Source organism: Siniperca chuatsi, linkage group LG24, assembly GCF_020085105.1.
Source record: "Siniperca chuatsi isolate FFG_IHB_CAS linkage group LG24, ASM2008510v1, whole genome shotgun sequence".
Lineage (NCBI taxonomy): Eukaryota > Metazoa > Chordata > Actinopteri > Centrarchiformes > Sinipercidae > Siniperca > Siniperca chuatsi.
In genome coordinates, this window is record NC_058065.1 from 10,026,338 (window position 1) to 10,049,831 (window position 23,494).

At 41.6% G+C, this 23,494-nt stretch overlaps 1 protein-coding gene across 8 annotated transcripts in view; it reads right to left on the reverse strand.

Annotated features, from left to right (window-relative positions):
- The window catches only part of pard3ba (par-3 family cell polarity regulator beta a), a 153,419-nt gene that overhangs the window by 72,019 nt on the left and 57,906 nt on the right, over positions 1-23,494 (reverse strand). For 4 of the 8 annotated variants that reach the window (XM_044187794.1, XM_044187787.1, XM_044187791.1 and 1 more), the window contains 7 exons: positions 19,012-19,197; positions 15,638-15,808; positions 14,363-14,449; positions 9,576-9,708; positions 8,083-8,257; positions 6,262-6,371; positions 1,882-1,926 (listed from right to left, as the gene is read on the reverse strand). In XM_044187794.1, coding sequence (XP_044043729.1) covers positions 1,882-1,926; positions 6,262-6,371; positions 8,083-8,257; positions 9,576-9,708; positions 14,363-14,449; positions 15,638-15,808; positions 19,012-19,197 — 907 coding nt within the window. The remainder of the gene's footprint in view (positions 1-1,881; positions 1,927-6,261; positions 6,372-8,082; positions 8,258-9,575; positions 9,709-14,362; positions 14,450-15,637; positions 15,809-19,011; positions 19,198-23,494) is intronic. The other 4 variants (XM_044187793.1, XM_044187790.1, XM_044187788.1 and 1 more) reach the window with 3 other exon arrangements.

Below are 23,494 nucleotides of genomic sequence, written 5' to 3' on the forward strand. Positions count from 1 at the left end.
CGTCAGAACTAAAATGCTGGTCATGATTCTTTTCTTACACAAGCTTCGTTGCCATATTAAAATACAGTGGGTGTTCTAAATGAGATGCAATGTATCTACGCTGCTGAACTCCACACAATTAAAATCATGACTTCTGCAGCCCAACTAGAGATGGTCAATCGAGCATGCACGCTCTATGTCAGCAACACTCAGATTTATATTCATACTGGAGATGCCCAGAACAACCAAAGACAGTTGTTCAGTGTTGGAAGCAATGCTGGAGCAGTTATATCTGACTCTGGAAATTCACTGCTGTCCTATCTGCTCCTCACAGCACACACTGTTCCTACATACAGCAGTCAGCCCTGGAACTGGTGTGTACAAGCCACAATAACTTTGCAACCAATGTTACATTTTTGTCTATTTTCTCAATGTCAAACCCCCACTACAGGCTTTGCCGTAGTCCATTATTTCTCAAATTTAATAACATACAGAAAATATAATGCCAATCAAGACACATCATACCTGATGAAAACAAGACATTCCCTGTGGGTTTGGTCACACATGATAAAGAGGCAATCAGCTAAAACTGTGATATTTTTTCACCATCTTTGGTGCTAGCTTGCTGTAGTTTTCCTGCATCAGTGTGGGTTCCACCGTGACGCCCTGAATTTAGGAAGGGGACACACTTTAAAGCCCTTTTCAGACATGGAATTCGCAACATTTTATTCCTGGTGCACTGAAGGGAGTGTTGCTGGAAAACAGCGGTGAATTAAAACCACTAATGGATTTTAAAACATATTTTGCCATTGAAGCCTTAATTACTAATCATCGTGAGCGTGAGGGATGCTCGATCCCCCCCAGCTCACAGTGAACCCCCTAATACATTTTCTCATCAATTTCATCATTTAATACTATTAGATAGCAAATTCTGCTGCCTATTTTATAATGTCTACAACAAGATGTCAAGTTGGTATTCTGCTCACATGTATGTGAAGGATGGAAACTGGATTTTTACTCATTCATCCATGGAGTTGACAACAGCTCATTCATGGTGTTTTATGGTTTATTTAACTGATTTTCTTTATGCAAAACAGATAGAGATAATGTAACTTTATTACAGTGCTCTTAATAAGGCAAAAATTTAATGTAGTTGGCATTTACATTACGGCATGTGACGGCATTCAATTCAGAAGTGTTAAGGAAAAGTTACTAGGTCAGATGGTCATCAGGACTTTTATGTAAAAGTCACTCGGGACATGAGACATGTTAAATTGCCATCAGATTTGTGTAAAAAGGTACATGTCTAAAAGGGGCTTTAGTCAGGCAAATGAACAGTAGTTCCTGCAGTCAAAAATGTAAAGTGCTTCAATTAGTGGAAGTGAAGTAAATTTAGTTTGAACCACTACTGTGCAATGTCACTCAGTAAAAGAAAGCAGTAAAACTGACTTTATATTTTACCTTTAACCAGACTTTTCTCGGAACCGTGTGTGGAGAAATAACTGAAGCAGAAGCCACTGTAATGCAATGCGGCTGCTGTCAGCTGGGTGAGGATTGAGCACTGTGGGCCTGCTGACCTGGACGGCTATAAAGCAGCGAGAGCTCAGACACTAAGTGCTTCACAACTCTACTTTGTCAGCCGTGGAGTGGAGGGAGGGGGGGAGGCAAAGGAGAATGAGGAATAAAGAAATGCTTGAGAATAGATAAGGGGGAAAAAACTGAGAAAATGAGAATCTTCACACAGCAGGTACATTTATTTTGTGTGTGGATGGATTTAACTGTTGTGTGCGACACAACAAAGGAGAGAAAAAGAGAAATATGGCAGATTGGTGGGTCAAAAACAAAAAGGAGTGTTTTTCTCTGAGAGTATGCATGTGTGTTTAGATTATATCAAACACTTACCATTCCTCTGCCCGACCAGTGATCCCATGTTGCTCTCATCAGCCACTAGAACACAAAAAACAACAGTAAACAGCTCGTATTATTACGTGCCACACATACTGAAATACAGAGCAGCTTTGTGCGGCTTTGTAAATGGTTATAATGGTATCTACTGGTCCTGGCACATGCTGTAACTGACTCCCTGCAGAAGTATCAGACAGAGGAGAACAAGTAAGGGACAAAATGAGCGAGCATGAAAGAGGAAATGAAAAAGAAGCAGAAATATAAGAAAAGAGGGATACTGTGATTGTGAGAGAAAATGAGAGCTGATAGAGGTGAGACAATGAGGGAAATAATAAAGGGAGGAAAAAGAAAACAGAAGAAACCCCCAACAACACCCCACCACCACCTAATCTAACTAAACAGGATTGCGGTCGGCCAGCAGCAGCCGCCACAGGCGTTGCGCCATGGGATACAATAATAGGTTTTCATTACGCTGCTATTTCTCTTAAATAATCCTTTTCATTTTTTATGAAGTCAATTTTCCCAGCGGACAGATGGGTGAGGGAGAGAGAAAATGAGAGGAGGGAAGAATATTGAAGGGACAGAGGAAGAGAGTAGACCGAAAAAGCGATAAACAGTGAGGAGATGGGGCAAGAAGTGCAGAGTGATAGGGTGTGTCAGAAAAACAGAGGTTTAAAAGTAAAAACAGGCTGCTTCATAAAACCCTGCAAAGAAACATCTGTAGCAACCTCGACAAAGAAATAGAAATACCTTTCTTGTGCACATGTGCCAGATAAAATACATTTTAAATTCAATACTTTCAAAGTTTTGAAAAAAAACTTTTTCCAGGCTACATGACCCTGCCAGATAATGAAAAGCTTCCTTTTCTGTGGAGTAAAGATAAAAGTCTGCATGGCCAGCAGCCAAATTTGTCTCCTCCTGCCACAGTGGAAGGCTAAAAATGTAGAAACCCTCTTTTAACCTCCAGTCAGCTACCTTATTGTGTGCTCTATTACCGGATAATACGACTACATCATGTAATTTATATAATTTATGCATATCATGTATTTGGAAGTGAGGTAGGGAAAGTGCAGAATAGAGCGAGACAGTAAAAAAGTGACAAAGAAAGAGAAGAGGAGTAACTGAAAGAGAGAAAGTGTAGGACAGCGTAGGAGACAGTTGCAAGAAAGCTGAGCAAAAGAGGAAAGGGGCAGGAAAGACAGGAACTGTAAAAGAGACAAGGTGAGGAAAAAAAAGAGATTCAGAGAGAGCGATGGATCAAGAGAGGTTGAAAGACGTGGTGAGACAGACACAGCGAGCAACTGAGAGAGAGGCAGAGAGATAATGAGACAGACAGAGAGTCAGTGCAGCTGTGTGTGTGGTGGAACTGTTGGATCTGTTTTCATGGGTTTTGCTTCACATCCAGATTTGACCTCTTGGCCCTTCGACAATGTGAAAGCCCATGTGCTTTGGAGACTGTTGGACTATTAGGCGTAGTCCCTGTTTGCTCTTTTATGGATCCATACTGTACGTCTATTGCACACAAAATACTTCTGACACTGCTGAGTAGATTGTTTCACAACCTGGCATAATGCTGCACGTCCATGCCATCTATTTTAAAATAGACCTATTTGTCCAAGCAAAGGCCCAACTTTGATTGCCCCTTCATTCGTTTGTTTCATTATTTTCTTAAAGTTATAATCCTTAAGATCTTTATGAAATCCAACCCCATTTTCTATATTGTTTATGGTCGGAAATGCTTCTGCGATAGACATTCATTGTATTTACATTCAGTAATTATCTCTCTATATAGTAGCTTAGCAGAGTCCGCCATTCCCGCAGATTCAGATTGCTTTCCTAAGCATGAGAGATTCACAGGAAATGATTGATAGCAGCCTCACTGTTTACTGTTCACTCTCTTAACACCGTGTCAGAGCTGTATTAAGTTACTGCTAATACAAATGGAACATTTCCTACAACCGCCGCTTCACGGTCACAGCAAACAATCAACTAATCAACTGCCGAAAAACGGGGTGGTTTTTATTATGAAGAAGCCACAGGAAACACGATGTATTTGTTAGCACTGACCCCGATCGTTCATATTCAGTATTTTTCGGTCAGTGGCTCATGGTTAATTTTTGCAATGGCGTAATGGAGCAGAAGGAGCAGCCACAGTGAGCTGATGATGATGATGAAGAGTTTCAGGCGACAGGCTGCACAAAGTAGCTGCTCAACAAGTGTTTGCTGTTACCACGGTAACCATAGGTGTCACCAAATCACCCAGAATAGGTCAAACACGACAGAATGATGCATTAGAAGACCTTGTAGCAGTTTTCAACAACATTACACTGAGTGAGGAAAACGTTGTGCATTAGTTACAGGTCAACGCAAAACATGTTTGCTACCAACTGAGCAAGCGGGTCAGTGCATGAATGGCATGAAGTTCCAGTGGATGCCAGGTAGGGCTGCTCCCTTGTATTCACTGACTCCACTTACGTTTTAGAGAGCCTCCGTTAAATCTAAGTCTGTCAGTTGAATTTATTTAATTCAACCGGAGTCATTGTACACCAACAACTTAGATTACAAAGTCCATAAGATACACGTCTTCTAAAAGGTCTGATGTTTCAATGCACTTTGAGCATCTTAAAGCCAATCCATACATACTATTTCAATAGACCATAGCTTTTTAGCCTGATGAATGCATTTCCATTATTGCTTGTTTAGAAAAAAATCTACTTGCAGACCTTATGTCAGACTTGCTTGAGTAAGTTATCTATTTCCTGTGTTTTATTTTTTGTTTATGTTATAGTTGCAAAAGAATGCAAATGAGAGCGACAACCCTTCATTCTGGGGCTTCCACGCACTTGTAGAACAGTAAAGAAAAAGGAATTATTATTCTAGGATCCTTTGGATAAAATCCACATCACTTTGTTGAGAAAATTCAGAATTCAGTACAGCTATAGTGTCAGTGACTCAACTATTCATATCGGCATGGGCTGGCGTGTGTGTCAGGATCTCTGTGTGTGAGTAGACGCTCTGAGTCAACAGACTATTTGCTAAGGCATCCAGGGTCAATACCTCTTTCTGTCAAGTGGTGTTTAATAAAAGCCAACCTGCCCTGTGGTGCGGCTAAAGCTCACATACATGTGACCGTGAAGACTGACATGTGGGAAACTCTCATGAGGGAAAAAAAAAGCATTTGGCTCTATAAATACAAAACGTGTAGACGGGGTCAGCATCTGAGGTCCTGTATGTGCTCAGAGCTCCTGCCATCTTTACACATGTACACACACCCACTCACATACACACACAGAGCTCTGCTAACTACCTTGTTTCAGCCCTGAGGACTTTGGAGAGGGAAGGGATGAATAGAAGCAGAGAGATAGCAAAACAGATTGAAATGGGGGGCTGGCCAGAGATGGAGATAGAAGCCAGAGAGTGGAGACAGATAGCGGTGGGTATTGGAGTGGGTCCTCAGTGGGATAGAGCAGAGTGAGTGTGTTTGTGTGTGCGCGGCCGCGTGTGCAGACCACCCCTGTCCATAATGAAAGCCAATCAGCTTGGGTGGCAGAGGCGTGTGCTGCAGGAAGAAAGCCAATCCACTGAACCTAATGAACCGCGATTGGAAATCAGAGAGATGCAGAGAAGAAAGAGAGATAGATAGAAGCGAGCAAGAGCAATGAACTCATCGGCTTTCAAGTGAGAAAGAAAGTGCTGAAAGGGAAAAAAATAGATAAACAAAGATGGAGGGAATGCTGAGAAATAGAAATAAAAAGAGAGGTGGGGGAAGAAAGAAAGAAAGAGCGCTGACCATGTCCCAATAGCCAGGGATAACAAGAAAATTGAAGAAAATATCAAAAAGAGAAAAGTAAGAGATAGAGAAAGATGAGAAGATTGGAGAGACAGACAGAAAAGGAGGAAAGGAGAGAAGGAGGGGTCAGCTCGGGTTAATACGAGGAAATAAGCCCCTTCTTTTTTGCCTTCCACACACACACATACACACACAAAGCAAGCCGTGAGATTGGAAACCTCCCGCCTTACATTCACACACAAATAGAAAGGACACACACACACACACACACACACACACACACAGACCAGACAACGCGTTTATCCAGTTCGTTGGAAAGCCCCTGGGTTTATGAGTTCAGGAGGTCAACTCCCCGCAGGCCAGGGATAATAAGGATACATATCACAACAAAGAACTGTACTGATAAGAAGCATGTGATCGCTGTTGTGCGTGTGTAGTCTGGATCCATGATTAGACTCGTATGTTTGGCTGGTTTGTGATGGTTGAGACAACACACGTTCAATCGTACACTGGTGAAAACAACAGCTTCTTTCATTGATGAAGGTGTATGTGTGTGTGTGTGTGTGTGTGTGTGTGTACACACTCACCAAGGTCCATGCTCTTGGATGCTCTGTTGCGAGGTATGTTGTCCTTGTCATTGGCCAGTTGGCTGTCTGCATAGAAAGCTGCAGCCATGTGGGGCAGCTTCTGAAACTCGCTGCAAAACAACAGTCACAATTGCTTAGTATCAATCAGTCAATTGATCAATATTGACTCTTGATGCGGTGCAGCCAGGAGTACAAAAGTCTTTTAGTGACTTGTTGGTTACATCACCCAAACAAGATCATTCAATTTCCTCTACTCCAGATGGCATGATTCAGTAAAACAATAGCATGTACTGGCTCCATTAAACTTAGAGGGAAACAAGTATATTGATGCCAGATTCTGACTCTGACCACATAAGACACTGTATACACACATTGCAGATTTTCAAACATACTCATTCGGAACACTGTTGACTGAATCTTGCGAAACACACCCTTACGTAGACCCTAAATTATGGGGATTTCAGTGACTAGACTACCTCTCTTTGAATGGGATTTGTTTTACAGGTCAGATGATGCTGTAACACTGAGGGTGACCACCTTGGACCACCTTTCCAACGTCGGATTAAGGGGGGCTGTTTACGACCATTTCTGTGCAGAGGTGAGAAAGGAGCCAGGGTTTGGACTTCTCTCTCTAGCTCTCTTTTTTCATTCTTTCCCCAACTATTCCTCTAATTTTTCATGTGAACAACAGAGTACAATATTATGAATGCCTTTCAGGAGAAACTGCCTGAAAATGTGTGCCGTTATCCTCGTATTTAAACATGACTACTGGCTCCACCTGCCAGTGTGGCCGTTCCAATCAGGTATAAACACTTTTGATTTCCATTATGGTCGGACAACACGTCGCACAAACCATTCTTTTCTAGTATAACCCGGCTGTAACCTGGACGTCAAATTCAGGGAGTTTAAAGTGAATTTCAGGACTTCAGCTGTGTCACAATTCCATACTACATATTGATTCTAAGCAGGTGTTGGGTAGTCAGTATGCATATAAAAAATGCCTTTGAGTTGTTGAGTGTTGGGTATTACCCCACAATGCAATGCACAAAGGAAATAGAAGAGCTGATCAGAACAAATATTTAACAAATTGTGCATGGTAGTGAGACAGCTCTAGGAAAACATCAGAAAAGAAAAAAACATCTATTAGATATTTTGAACATTTTCCTGTCTCCAAAGTTGCAGTACATTGATTTCTTGATTACGAACTGGAAAAACTCAGAATACTATGAAATACTGTATGCAGTTAGAATGTAGTACGGAACCAGGATATGTAGATAAGTATTTACAGTATAAAGACATTTTCCAATCTAACTGCTGGCATAAACAACACATCATCTCCATCACAGGGTTTTCATATTGTTTTGGCACAAGATTTTACCCCAAAACAAAGTTGAGGTCTACTGATGACAGTGCATGCTATGTTTAACACTTCATAAAATCAACAGTTTCAAAGTGATTCCATTCATTTTTTGAAAGCTTTAAAAACTGAAAACACTGCTGTGTAAAAAGTGATGCTGTTGTCAGTGTGACAGCAGGCTGTACAGAAGGATACTAACAGAAGTATCATAGCTCTTTCTAAGCCTTCACACTCCTACAGAATTTACTCTATTATGCTATCACCATAATTACTTATGCATAATGCAAATAGGCTACTGCAATTAGACCCTATAGTCTAAACAATGCATATGTGAGTTGTAATATTTAGTGTAATGGCTCTTCTTTATCTCATAACAGCAGCACATATTAAGAGTGTCATTAGAATTGAATAACTCTGGCTCTGTGTGTAGTTTAATGGAGTGCTGATGGTGCAGTGTACTGTACATTATGTGTGTGTTTTGTTGGGGGTACTTGTGGCGTAGGGGAGTTAGTGGTAAGTCTCTATTCATTTCCTCCACAGCGCCGGGAGAGGGTGGCGGGGGGAAGCTTTCCTCCAACTCCTCGTCATTGTTGCCGTAGTGACCGTAGCTGCCATTGGCGGTCGCAGCGGGATGCGGAGCTGAGGAGAAACACAACAATCCAGGCAAAGAAACAGTGATTTTGTTTGTCAGGGTAGAATCAAAGAAAACTTGGAAAACAGACAAGGTATTTGCTTTTTTGTTAATTTTAACACATTTTGGGTGACTTTTTTTTTTTAGCTTTTACCTTGATTTTGCTGGCTACAATATCAAAAGTAAAGCTGCCTGAATTCACTCTAATGTCAGTCCTAAAGGCAATAAAAGCTAAATAAATATTAAAAGCGTGTGTACACTCTGATATCAAGTCTCAAATGTTTTGTATTTCTAAATATTGTTCATTATCTATATTAATCAGTTGTGATAAGACACTGCATAAAGAGGGATATTTAAACACCAGACACAATAAAAACCAGTGCGTCCTTCATTAGAGCATCTATACTGTCAATACAGAGCTTAGCAAGGTCAGACATTTAGAAAGCATAAGCTCTACATCAAAATAAACACCACATACACAATGCACATTCAAATAAAACAAACAAAGACACAAGCACACACAAAATAATCATTTCCATACAAAAGCCTCATTCTAACTTCCTTGCAACTCTTCCTATAACATCTCCATAAACTGTAAACCCCGGGAGTGCATCTTTTCCCCACTGTAAAACCTTTGTGTTGATATCCCCCCCCATTCAAAATTACTGTAACTGTACTGCTGCTCCAGTCTGATGGAGAGCTGACAGAGAAAAGCATCACCAGCTCCCTGCATCCCAGGGGGTGAGGGAGGGGGAGACGAGGGAGAGAAACAAAGACAGTTTGTTAGTCTTTTTCTCTTTTTTTTTTTTAACACGACAGCACGCATGCTGCATAATGCCCTGTATGCAAATCTGGCCCACTTAGAAGCCGTTTCATCAGCGTAATAATTCCAAGGTCAGATCTTTTGCACATGAAAAGCAAGCGTCACGTTCGGAAAAACATAGTTAATGACTTCCTTTTCTCCCACTATAAATATGCAGGGGCGAGAGTGAAAAGAGATATAAAGACGGAGCTTGGACAGTTTTGTAATGCAGTGCTATAAGATGCTTCGGGTTGCTGCTGCAGTGACCTTAAAAAAAAAAAAACACACACAACAATGTAAGGAGCCTTGGCTGGGTGCCGTGCAGCGATGGCAGACACATTCACACACACACACACACAACTGTATATAAGCACACACACACACACATACACACAGGCTGACAAACACTGTGTGTACACAGTCGCAGATAACGAAAGTACACAAACACTCCAACCCTAATGCTGACTATCTGACAGTTATGGACAAATACTGTGGACAGTGGAATTTGTCGAGTGTGTGCTCACCACTTCCAGAGTTGCTGTACGCAAAGTTGTTGGTCGTCATTGGAGTGTGACTTGCCCCGTTCATGGTGGGCTCTGTGTTTGGATGTCTAGAGGGTCCTGACGGCCCTTGGTATGCATTGTGGCCCCAAGGCTCCTGCCAACAAAGAAAGACATGAAGAGAGATGACAAAAATGGTTATTAAGGGCTCATATGCAAAAATCTGAGCCAAATCCAAGCTAAAAATGTCATTTATGAAAAATTGATGATGTTACCCCATACATCAGAAGATTATTTTATTACCCAGTAGGATTGGACTAATGTCTTTTTTATTTATTTTGTTTATTGCATATCAGCCAATGTTGTCCACTGCTGGTATATACAGAATAAAAAAAAATAAAAATAATCAAATGTATGATTTCAATTTCTGGTGTTCAAAAACATACAGTGGTGTGCAAAAGTGTTAGTATACTACTACTGTACTACTGTATTAGCCATTATCAAAGATTTTCATTATGTATCCTGGATCTATTCTGCATTAATATTACAGGTAGATTCACTTCTGATGAAAGCAAACAAAGTAAATTTTGACTTTTCTTGGGGAGAGAGCAATTGCAGTTTAGTCCAACATACATCTACTCTACAAAAAAGAACGATTTTAAATTAAATTTGTAGTAATACAGTCACATCTTGCAACCAATCAATTACCATTCACCTCAGATGGTGATATGGGAACAGAGCTTTGAGGAAATAGGAGCGGATTTAGAACAATCCTCTAAGGATTTTGAATAGACATGTAGTGTGGGTGATGAATAAAATATCACAAAATAGTCAAGTTGATCATAATTGAAGAAGACATTTATAATCCATTCAGACAAAAAAGTTCCCTTTGCTTAATGCCAGCTAGACATTTAGTAGGAGAATGCTCTTATAGGAGGACACACGTCAGCCATTGTACATATAGCACCGTACCTGAATATTATTTTGTTGTTTTTTTTACCTTTGATGGAGGAAGTTGACAATTTAAAATATGAAATCTAAATCCTGTATGTATATATACACTGATGCGCCTGTGCAAGTCCTTTTGAAAACTGGTTTCAACACTGTGTAACATGGTGATTCTCTTCATGTGCACAATTGGAAACACAGTAATTAAGATAATCCCGAGAGCACTGACAGGCATGTTATCGAACAGCCATCCAGCACTACAAAGGACCCCCACCCCACAGATGGAGATAGGGACTAGAAGTGTTGGTGCCGGTGCTGGTGGAGGATGAAAGAAGCCTTTTCTGGTCAAAGAGATGGGAGCTACAGCTGTCACACACACACACACACACACACACACATACACCTATCTACTTATTTAAGCATGACAAAAAATAATCCTTAGACACAGTGTACTATAATGAAAGGTGTTCCAATATCTACGTCATATCAAAGCATTGGGTGGAGTGTATTCACGCTGTCATGGAGTCCCTGGGGTATCATTAGTACCTACTATACACTTTAATATGTCACTACATCATAGCTGTCAATCACTTTGAGCTCATATATGTGCCGTATGCATTTGCACACAAAGTTCTGACAGCTCTTCTACATCATAGCCCTCCATCCCTCCCTCCCTCAGTCTCCACAAACTGAGGACTCGCCTGAGGGTTTTAAAGCAGCCTGGCAGACACATATCTTAATCTCACAACAATAAGTAAAGGGGGGGTTAGGGTTAGGGTTGCATACAATAGGCTTCTTAGAGGCTTAGCCCTGCCTTACCACACCCACATATCACTTGGCTCGTGATGGAGCGCAAAACAGCAAAAGAACCAGAACAAACACAGAAAATTGTGTTGGTTTTTTTTATTATCTAAATCCAATATTATTTATCTCTCTATATTTTTATTTTTGGTGTGCATGAGTCTCCCGTTTTACTGTTTATCTTTCTACTGTATTATTAGTCTTATTAGTTTGTCAGTCACCCGTTAGGTACTTTGAATTGCACTAACCTGAATGAAAGGCGCTATACAAGTAAAGTTTACATGACAGACTGAGTGATAAAGAAGTAATAATTTCGGTTTACTGCTCCAGTTATGTTTTTAGCAGCCAAAACAAGAGAAAAAATATACTGTAATGCACTGATGTATTTAGAGCAAAATATTTCATTACATTAATCAAGGTAAATGTGGTAATTCTATTGTGATTTAAAGTCATATCACCTAACCCTAATGGAGGCAAGCTCCAGACAGAGACAGTGAGAGAAAGGAGAGACACTGAGGGGCTCAGGGAGATTTGCTTTAAGGAGCGTTTGTTTTATCACTCTGCCCCACCGTGTCACCAGACTGGCTGTTAAGTGATGACAGGAGACGGACTATGCAGATATATACTGAACTTTGAACTGCGTTTGATAGCATTTAACTGCAGGCTTGGATGACACACACACACACACACACACACACACACACACAGATAGGAGCATGGTGTAGATGAGATGTAAATGCCACAATGGGCAGGTCAATGGCAGTCAACCAACTAACCTTCCCGTTGTTACTCCCTCTCTCTCTCACACACACACACACACACACACACACACACACACACAATCACTAAGCACTAACTGCTGTGAAACATCTTTATAAGCTTTTGAAATCATCAGTCATGGTTCAACATGGAGCTGAATAGACAGACTTAACTAAGAAGCAGCTATTTTTCACCGTCTGTCATGCTTGATATCTTCATCAGTCCATCCATCCAGGAATTTGCGCTGCTTTTCAAACAGTAGTTTGAAGTAACTGTGTGATTTATTCTAATGTTGCTCACATGTTTATCACCAGGGAATAAAGTAACTGCAAAGTGAGGACATTTTTTTGGGACGTTCATGCAAACTGTTTTTTTTTTTTTTAACAACAGCACTTCAACACACAAAATATAAAAAGGTAAAAAGAAGCACAGTTCAACACATTCCATGCAGTCTGATTTTTAACACATTTATCACATCTGAATGGGAATGTGTTCACAGCTACATGGAGCATTCGTGAATACTAACTCTACTCCTGAAATATGTTCATTATACCCTATATGGCTGTGAATATGTGACTCTCAGTGTGACTATTAATTTACAATTTTGGTATGTTTAGGTTCGAAGAATGAATCATGATGTATATTAATGTTTTCCTAGTTGGGATTTTCCGTTGTTTAACTTTTATGAAACATGTCCTGGTTTCTGCTTGGAGTGAGTAACAAAAGATAAAGAAAATACAGAAAAGAAAAGAGACTCAGAGGCCAACACAGAGGGAACAGGGACCCAAATATTATTTAATAACCAGGGAGAGGAGCAAAGGAGAAGGCAGCCGCTAAAAAACCAACAGTGAAACAAACAGACAGGCATGCAGGAGGCTTCAGAATAGTTTTATTCAACAGAGGAGAAACACGCAGGTGAGACAGAAAAGCAAGAGCACAATCCCTTAAAAAAATATGGAAATTAAAAAGGAAAAGTTAATACAAAACTTTATACAAATAGACAAAATGGGAAAGAGCAGATTAAGCCTTTACAGTCTGTAGACAGCTCAGTGGTTTGAAGGGAAACTATGAAAACATGTGACAGAAAGGAGGCTGTACACAGTGAAGCATTTAGTATTTTGTTTATGGGTAATATTTTAAAAAGAGAGCTAAAAGTTAATGCAGTGACAGTTAGTGGTGTTGGCAAAGGGAAAAGCTTTCAGCCAGATTAATATGCTTCCACACCATCGATCGCTAAAAACGTACTGTATTTAAGCATCAAGGATTTGGTGCAAAAGAGGAAAAAATGATATTTTCTCCATAATTTCATTCAAAATATAACATCATAGGAACCATTCATGATTTTACAGGGATTTGTATTGTTAAAATGTAAGCATTCTAATTAGGGGTTTTACTTTCTAATTTTATGATTACAAATGTGCTCTTTGAACCACCTTCAAGAGCTCAACAATGTTCTTAATTTGCAGCCAAAACGTCACTTGCACCCCTTTCGCAATGAAGCCTGCATATACACTCAGTCTCACACACACACACACACACACACACACACACACACACACACAGTGTCAGAGTCCACCAGAGAACTGGAGGTGGTGGCGTCTGGTGAGAGCCCGGTTGTGTGCATAGTTGTGAGAGTGTGTGTCTGGGTATCTGTCTGCAGATCTGTGTGTGTTTCTGTTCGGACTGTGGGTGGGTATCCTGCTGTGGGTACGTGGGTCTCCGTACATCTGCCCTGCCATCGTTCTGATGTTTTCAGTGTAACTGTTACCCTGAGAGCTGTCTTGTCTGTGGATGGCGTCCAGTGTACGACTTTGTGCGTGCCTGGACTTGTGGCCGTGTGTGTTGCCCTGAGCGTCACTGAACGTGTGACGGTGTGTGTTATCGAGCGTGGTGTGGCCCTGCAGGTCTGCAAGCGTTCGGCTGCGTGCGTGTCCATGTGTGTATCCATAATCGTAGCTTTCCCTGTTTAAGTTTCCCTCTGTGGGTCTGTTGAAGCTGCTCAGTGTCTGACTGTGAGGGACAAACCCAAACTCGTACCTCGTAGCTGGTCTGTGAACATCACCTTCATCATCACTGTACTCAATATCCCTTTCTTTGAAGCCAAATGTGTAACCACTACACCTCTCCCTTTGGTTAAAACCATAGGTGTATCTGGTGTGAGTCTCCCCTGGCCTCTGTGTGTAACGCTGCCTGTGGCTGTGAGGCAGAGGCTCTGACGCTCGCCTCCTCAGAGTGGGGAGGAGGGAGGAGGAGCGGCGAGGCGGAGGCGGCTGCTGCATGTGGAAGGCGTCACCCGCTCGTACCTGATTGCTGGAGCCCGTTTGGGCATTCGGTTGATGGGTGGCGGACCCATTTGTAGCTTTGCTTGGTGCAGGGTTGGCACTGCCCATCTGTAGAAAAAAGAAGTAAAATAATTTGGGGGAGAAAAGGAAACAAACGCATAAACGGTCTTGGATATTAACTAGTGGATGTAAGACTTTTCAGTTGTTTTCTGAGTGGCTCAGCTGTTTTCATCCTTTGCGACAGCCATTGTTGTGTCAGTTAACAGCCTCATGAATTATGAAAGGAATAAGAAACTGAAGTGTTAACCGCTTCTCCCTGATAAAGTACCTACTTATCCTACTCATCCACTTTAGTTTTTAAAGCTATAAACTTAACACTCAAATCGTATAGCATGACAGTCACTGTCACATAGAGAGCCTTTATTTTGATGTTTTCATTATTTTAATCAAACTATATATACATTAAGGCCAACACACATAATCAGCCACTTACAGTATGTACAGTAGAGCATCTTTACTGTGAGCCTCAAATGATCAAAACAGAGGAGAGAAATTATCCTAATGTGGATGATATACAGTATGTCATTGATTTTGCTGTCAAAACTCTGGTAGCTACTTATGAATCATCTTTGAACATATCAGGCTGTGCAGAGGATTCCATAATTCATGAGCATTCCTAAATGTTTCATGTAACCAAACATTTTAACATGTTGCCCCACATCCACCGAAGCTTCAAACGCAAGGAAATAACAGGAATACAGTCTGTGGTTATAATAAATGTAATAACATTTATAGGTTTTTCAATTTATTGACATGAGACTTTTGTGGTATAAAAAGTAAAAAACATTTAACACAAGTATGAGATTACTCTCTAAGTTAAGACAGCACTATGCTGCACTTTGAGTTTTAACATGGCATTATGATAATATTAACAAGATATTACTTATATCTATTCTTTCAATTGATTTCTGCAGAACTGTAAGAAGATATAGTTTGTTCCTGGTTCCTGCCAACCCACTGATGTAAACCATCCTGACTTTTCCAAGACTTTCCAAAATGAAGCTTGAGCACTTCCATGACCTCAAAATGTCATTCACTTCTGTTAATGTTGTTTTCCCAAATAGCAAGAGTTGGATTTACAATCCAGCTAGGTTGAAATCATCTAACAAAATGTACACCATGTTGTAAGATACACTAATACATCCCTAAAACTTGCCTACGTGGAATACAGCTCTCAAAATTCCATGATATTCCAGAAATGTTTAAAGTAGTTTAACAAACAGATACAAGTTATACCTGCTGTACCTGTCTGGGTGGTCGGAGCACTACGAGCTGGATGGTGCCTCTGGCGTTTCCCTCTGACGACATGGATCGCCTCAGCGTATCCATGGCAGCGTGGTTGGAGCGTCCAAGCAGCGACTCACCGTTTACTGCTATCAGCTGGTCATTTACGCTCAACCGACCATCCTGTTTGGAGAAGATGATCAGCATTTCAAGAACAAACCACCTAAAGTATGCAGCAGTAAAACATATAGTTTATGTTACTGGGAGAAGTACTGTATCAAACTGATAGAGATCTTCAAAATAAAGGCCGCATTTCATTTTATTTAAACTGGTAGCACAGGAAATGTAGCAATAACAGGCATTTTGAAGAACTTCTTTTTTGCTCATGTTACTTATGCTCGTGTCTCAAAAATGATATTAAAATGCTACAGTGGAGGAAAAAAAGAGTAGTACAGAGTGCTTACATAAAATAAGACACACAAGACTGGTCATTAATAAAGTTTTAAGAGAGGAGAATAGAGAAGAAGAGAAATTGGGAGAGGTGTGAAATGAGTGTGTGTGTGTGTGTGTGTGTGTGTGTGTGTGTGTGTGTGTGTGAGAGAGAGAGAGATAAAAAGTAGAAAATGTAAGAAGAGGGAAGGCAAGAAAATTGTAGAGTTAGCAATCTACTGAGTGGGAGAGCCATGATAAATACATAGAGCAGCTAATGGAATATCCTCCGTGGGCACTAAATCACTTCTAAGTGTTTTAAATAGCAGCCTCTCATAGAGAGGCAACATGGAATAGTGCCCTGGAGGGAGAGCGAGAGGATGAGTGAGCATGAGAGGGAAAGAGAGAGGGGATCAAATGAGGAAAGCAATGAAGAGGGCAAAAAAATAAAGATGAAGACACTTTGAGACACACAGACACACTAAAGACTCTCTTTGTGTGTGTGTGGAGTCATGATCGGTCCATTATGGTCAGTCCTGCCCTTTGACCCCATCTCATTAACAAGGCACCGTCTGCGCTGACTTAGAATGTGGACTGGAATGGCACCACACACATGCGCACACACACCCACATCAAATCCAAGGATGTCATAAAAAATTGATGTTTATGCCAAAATCAGCGGGTGTCTGTGATATTGCCTATTAATATCTTCATTCTCCATGTAAGCAGCAGCAGCAAGCTACATGTAATTTTAATTTGTTTTCTTTAGCATACTCTTTGAAATGATCGTATGACAGGATCAGGCATAAAGTCAAAGAATATTTTTTTGATATAATTGAGGCCCCGGGCCCCGACAGCAGCCAAAACTCTTTAATGGAAATAGGTTAGATCTCTCCATGACTCTTCCTCATCTCCTCCCTTTTTTTGCCTGCTTTGTGATTGTGTGTGATGTGTCTGTGTGTGTTCGTGTGTGTGTGTGTGTGTGTGTGTGTGTGTGTGTGTGTCAGTCAGACTCAGGGGACGCCCGGGTTCCCTCCTCTGTACCGGCCTGGCACTGAAAAGTCTCATCAGGCCCCTTAGCTGCTTTTCATTAGCATGCATCAACAATGAGGAGGGGACACACACACACACACACACACACACACACATACACACACAGATACGCACACCCTTATGTATTGTGTTCCTGCTGAGTGTCACCACTTTTCAATTTTCTTTTTCTCCTCTCATTCTGCCTCTTTCCATTTCTCTATTGTTCGATGCCACTCATTTCTTCCCTCTTAGACTCCCTCCTTTCTCACACTCGTTCACCCGCTGTCTTCTTTCAATGGGCTTCCTCCCTCCCTCGCTACTGTCCGTCTCTCTTCCTTCATGTCTTTTTTCCTCTTATGTGGTATCTTGTCCCAGAAACCTGTTTCGCAACCAGCCAGAGATCTTACTAGGCCATTCTGTCGGAGCGCTATCCACATCGGCAGCTGTCGGAAAACTACTTCTGAAGGCACTTTGGGGAGTCACTGTCTGGCCGCCCTGATCCCAAACCAGCCGTTTATCTACAATGCCACACTCATCTCTGTGCCTCCTCGACGTGCAGTGCAGGTCTGGGAGCAGCAATGAGGAGCACAAGGAGATGTGACATGTGAGGGGGGGGAAGATATTGAGGCCAAGTGGAGGAATCTCCAAAGTGCTGAAACGGGATGTTTCTTTTCCTGATGCAGTCACAACTTGAAGTGAGCACTGAGTGATATAGATAAGACGGCTGCAGCGCTGACGTGAGGAGGCCACTGGGGGTCAATGGGAGTCAAAAGGTCAAGGGAAGGCGAGCAGAGGGAGGGGTTGTGGCCTTAGAGAAAGACAGGAAATGAGATGGAGAGGCGAGAATACATCATAGAGAAGGGGAAAGAGTGTGGACAAATACAATGAGGTTAAAAAAAAGAAGAAGAAGATCAAAAGAGAAAAAAATCTCAACAACACTCCTTCCCACACAAAAAACAGTTCTTGGTTGGAGTGGTGGCTCTGGATAAAACAACAATTCAAAGAACCCCTGATTCCCTGAAACTCAAACAGAAAAAAGTGTGGCTCTCAAAATGCTCCTGCAAAGCTTCTCATTTCTCATGTTTAATGTATTTTTAAGGACTTTAAGGACTCCATTTCATCTTTGGTGTCAAGCAGTCACTGCTGTGGAATCTTTGCCTTAAAGGACCATACCATGTATACTTTAGATTTTTATCAGACAATCAGGTTGTTAAAAAGTCAGCCGTTTAGCTAGATTATCTAACCCACTTTATTTGCAGGTAAAAGTGAAAGTGAGCACACCTGAAGCGTTTGTAATAATCCCACATTGCACAGGAAAACTGTATGCACACAATTATGTAATAAGTATTGTAGGGCAGAACTGAGCCAGGAAGTTTGTCTGTAAACTGTGATGGATGTTTACAGTGGACAGTTTGAGCAATGATTTCACCGTTCACTTTAATTTTCTCTTCCAAATAAGTTTGGCAAACCTGGGTGATTTGTTTAACACCTGTGTGGTCATCTGCTTTTGTTTCTTGCCCCGTTCCCAGTTGAGTTCCCAGACCTCATCCATTAACTTGATGAGTACAATGTTATTATCACTGATAGGAACGATGGCTAAAACTACAAAAAAGAGACCAAGGTTATAATAAACCAGAATTATCCTTTAATGCAGATGTCTACTGCATTACATGTACTAAATTTTCTAGTTCTGCTGCATTGATTTTGATCCTCTTTTTTTTTTTAAACTGTCCATCTTGAGTCTGACAATGTGACAGGTGTGCAATGCTCAGTCAGTGTAGTACTCTTTTAAACAGGTGGGAACTGTCACATATTTTACCTAAAAAAAAATGTTTGTGTTTTTTAATCAGAGGGATGCAAAAGGCCTCTAAAAATGGCTGCTAAAGGCTCTGTGTGTGTGCAGAAAACAGATGAGGATCCTCTACCTTGTAGGCGGCCCCTCCATGGATGATGGACTTGATGAAGATGCCCAGGTCCTCTCCGGTCTCTCTGGACTTGTTGCCCTTCAGGCTGACCCCAAGGCCGGCCGAACCCGATTCATTGAGGGGGATCTCGTACATCAGCTGCTCCCTGCCGTCCTCCATCACCAAACTGCCAACCTCTTCACCTTTCTGAAAGACAGGAAAAGAAGCAAGGAGGGATGAAGGAAGGCCAAATTTAAACGAGTATTTAAGACTTTTACCCAAGTTCAGGTTTTTCTTGAAATGTTATGTAAAAAGGTACTATTCTAGACAGGAAAAGCCTGTTCATACACACACCTAATACCTGTTTTACATAATAACTGCTGTGTATGATCGCTGACGACTGAGGTTGCAGCACCATAGATAATGCAATGACTGATAATGCATGCTCCACATGCACCACACTGATTATACTCAACACCAAAAAAAAAAAAAAAAAAAGGAAAAAAGGAGTGACAAGGAAGGAGAAGAGAAACGGATTAAAGAGTCAGATGGAAGAAAGCTGCGGGGAAGAAAAAAGAAAGAGTAAAAGAGCAAGGAAAAAATTAAGAGAGGAGCAGGTGTTGTGTACTGGAAAGAGAGATGAAGGTGTAGTGAGAAAAAGAAAAAAGCTACTGTAGAGAGGTTATTCCATTTGGAGATGAAAGGCGCAGACGGAGAGCAAGCCATTTCTAAAGGAAACATAATAACCTTTTCATACCTCCTCCTGGAGCACAGTGGGGGAGGAAGAGGGAGGAAAGAAGAGGGGGAGGAGGAGGGAAGAGGATGGAGGCGCAGAGGAGCATTTAAAAGTAATAACCCATCCCTGAGGTATACCCGCTTCTTTCGTTCACACCCCCCCTCCCTCTTTACATTTCACCCTAATCTCTCAATCTTACTGTACGTCTCTCCCTTTGCCGCCTCTCCTCTCCCTCTTTCTCAATTTCTCTTTCTCCTCCTTCTCCCCAGACTCCCGCTCCATCTCTACTTTCTACAGGTCTCTTTCTACATCTTTCACCCACTCACCCACTGCTATTTAATGTGAAGAAAATGACCGTGGCGGCGGCAACGGCGGCATTGCTCCGAAGATGAGATGGAGAGAGAAAAGGAGGGAGACAAAAGGCAACAGAGGAGAAAAGGAAAATGTCTGTCATTAGAGGATGGCAAAATGGAGAGCAGGAAAAACATGCCAGGTTCAGTCACCGAGGGAAAAGAGGGCCTGCGGAGGGGAGGCGCATCAACACCACTTCACTCCAAAGTCTTATTTTTCTTTAAAGAGGAGGGATGGAAGGTTAAGAGGGTGTGTGTGTGTGTGTGTGTATGCACGTGTTCACACATCTTTTTTTTTCCTGCTCTTCTTGCTCTGGTTGAGACTAAAAGGTAGCTGTAAGGTTCATTCAAATTCAAGACAACAGCCACTCAAAGTAAGAAAATGTCAAAGTGAATTTTTGTAGGAATATGCATATACATTACATCCGCCATACCAGTTGTCACAGCTTTAAACATCTGAGTACCCATACCAGGATTGCGGGAGCCTTACATCAGGCACCTCGCCCGCCACTGAATCATAAATCCATGTTCACATTTCCTCTCTCATCGCCGCACAATATTGAAGGATGTGGGAGTCAAATATGTCCTCCAGTATGGTTTTGCAAAATTCATGACCATAGGAGCTCACTCTCAACCTCGCTATGATCCTCCAGCCTCCAAATTCTGTCTCCCTCTGTCAGCACTGCTCTCTGCTGCTTCGTCTAGGTGCTTAATTAAAACAACAGCCTGTTAAAGCCTTAAAGCCGGGAGCGATACTCAGTTCCAAAGTGTGAGTCTGAGCTCTCAACCCAGTAAATATAAAGGAGCCAAACCTGGAAGGTCGCCTGCATCAGAGTAAAGAAAATCCTGAGGTACTGTAACACACTGATCCAACACACTGTATTTAGTCGCTACTTTCACTTTGGATTTAAAATAGATGACAGCTGAGTGCCTATTAATTAGAGCCCAACAGATACTAGATACAAGGCGACATCATTTGTCAGTACCTTACAAAACACTTACAGCCTTTACAAAAATGATTCAAATTACTGATTTCCACAACTATGATTATGGTTTGGTCGGCTTTAAAGACATAAGAAACCTTCATCTTCAAGCTTAAAAAACTGGGTTAAAGTTAGAGAAACCAACATTGACTGTTGGTAGGAAAAGGCAAACGGACAGAGGTCTTTGGTGTCAAAGCCAACCCCCTGCCTCCTCCCTAAGTGGTTTTGCGGTGGCTTCAACAACTTCATGCTACTTTGTCACCTCTGCTCATGAGACACAGAAGTAATAAATCAAATGGCTGCTAGATTTGGCTTGTCATTGTCAGGTAAATGTAAATATAGATCATTTTAGGCATTTGAACCAACCATTTGGTGAGGACAGTCTCCAATGATGACAGCAAAATTAATAAACATTACATTTTGAACAGTGCACATCATTGAAATTTTAATTATTTTCTACATAAACTATAAACATATAAAACATCTATGCAATGTACAATGTCCCCGGTTCAGGTTCAGCCAGGGACTTTTGTTGCATATCATTCCCTACTCACATTCAGTTTCTTGATAGGATTATAACAAGATAAATCGAGCAAAGTGCTGCCTTCAAAAGTCATGTAATCTATTTTCTATTTCAGTATAATACAAGACTTTCAGTCAGGGCTTATTTTTATCAACAAGGCATTTCAGAGTGCTGTTACTCGAAACCAAAGGAATTACAAAGACAATCCGCTACTTCCTGCTTGAGAGACACTTGAGAAGACTCAGATGGCAACCTGGGAGGTTTTAAATACCTCTGTGATCTAGCTGCAATAACACACAAGGTGAAGGGGGCCAAATCAGAGTGCAGCAGGCTCTGAAGGCTCTGGTAAGAAACCAAGATATTGGAAAGTTACGAAGTCACACAAACTGAACATGTTTATTTATTGTATCTCACTACTGATTTAAATCTATTTACACAACCAACTGAATCTCAGTGGTGGTCCAAACGCAGGCACACACACTCCAATATCCCCTCTAATGCCCTTTCCTTGGGGGCAGATTGCATCCCCAGGGTGGCTGAGACCCCTTGGCTCCGCTCTTCGACCCCTCCTCCCTCCCGTCTTAGCCCTCGGCAATGGCTCTTTAACAAGCTTTTAGCAAGGAGAGATACCACCCTCTTCAACACCCAAATGGGGAGACAAAAAGGAACTTTTTCTTACTCCAGAGTGGGTGGTGAGGAGGGGGTGATACACAGCGATTACACACAGGGCCTTTTGTTGCTGAGGATTTCTAAATGGGGGGTTTCAAAGCGGTGGGATTAGCGGTGAGAGCGACATTCAATTAAGATGAGATCTTGCCGCGCTTGGCGGCGACGAAGGAGCTGCCAATTAATCGCCTTAATGTCTGCCTCTTCGCCGCTTTACACATTTACCTCACAACGAAGAGAAAGGAAAGTAAAATGACTGATTGAGGGATAATTCGGGTATGTTAGAGGGGGAGGCAGGATAATGAAAAGGAAAGACAGACAGACAGAAAGAGAAAAAAGGTGGTGCAGAAGAGAGGGACAAACAACAAATAAAAAGGAGACAGACAGAGAAGAAAAGCTGACTGCCTGACAACCCCCTCTTCCTGGTAACTGGCCTAGGCTTGCAGGCAACTGAGGGTCAACCATGTGCAGAGTGACCCCTCCATCCTGTCCTTGGCAAACTCATAATTCTGCTCGGACACACACTTTCACTCACACAAACACACACATATCACACTTGTGCCGAACCCCCCCCCTCTAATCTCCACCCTGAAACAAAACGAGGCCCCGTAAAATAATGAGAGAGCCAAGCGTTGGAGACGCAGAAATGCTGACAGGAATGAAACTGTGATTAGAAGTTATCACTTTTTAATTACTTAGAGAGTGCGTGAGAGTACAAGAGATGGGGTAACAAATCGGAGATCTTTTGTATCCTAATAATGAGGCTAATTCACAGACTTTATTGTTAGTCATTTGACTGAAAGAGACCAGTATGCCTCCCAGCACTGCCGAGTGCTTTCACAGAACCACACGCTGCTCATAAAACATCAGTACCTTCTCTATTGAAACTAATCAATCAGCCATGCAGCTAGTTCCTCTAAGTCTACTTGTGCAAGGGAGATAAAAAAAGACCATATGAATACTGGAGCAGAAAATATAAATCTTGTAGGTTGACGACAGGATGGTGCAGTGACAACAGAAACTAGCCTTTTAACCAGATGACCTTGGTTCAAAATGCTGTGTCAGCAAGTGTGTGCTCTGCTGAAGTGTCATTTGGCAAAACATTGAATCCTGCTGTCAAGCTGAGCTGACCTTTAATCTCCCTGTGTCCCTCAGTCAAGCATTACTGTGCATGAGTGTATTTCTACTGATATCAGTGCAGCACATGTAGCCTCAGTGGTTGTAGATTCCCTCCTCCATCACTTAT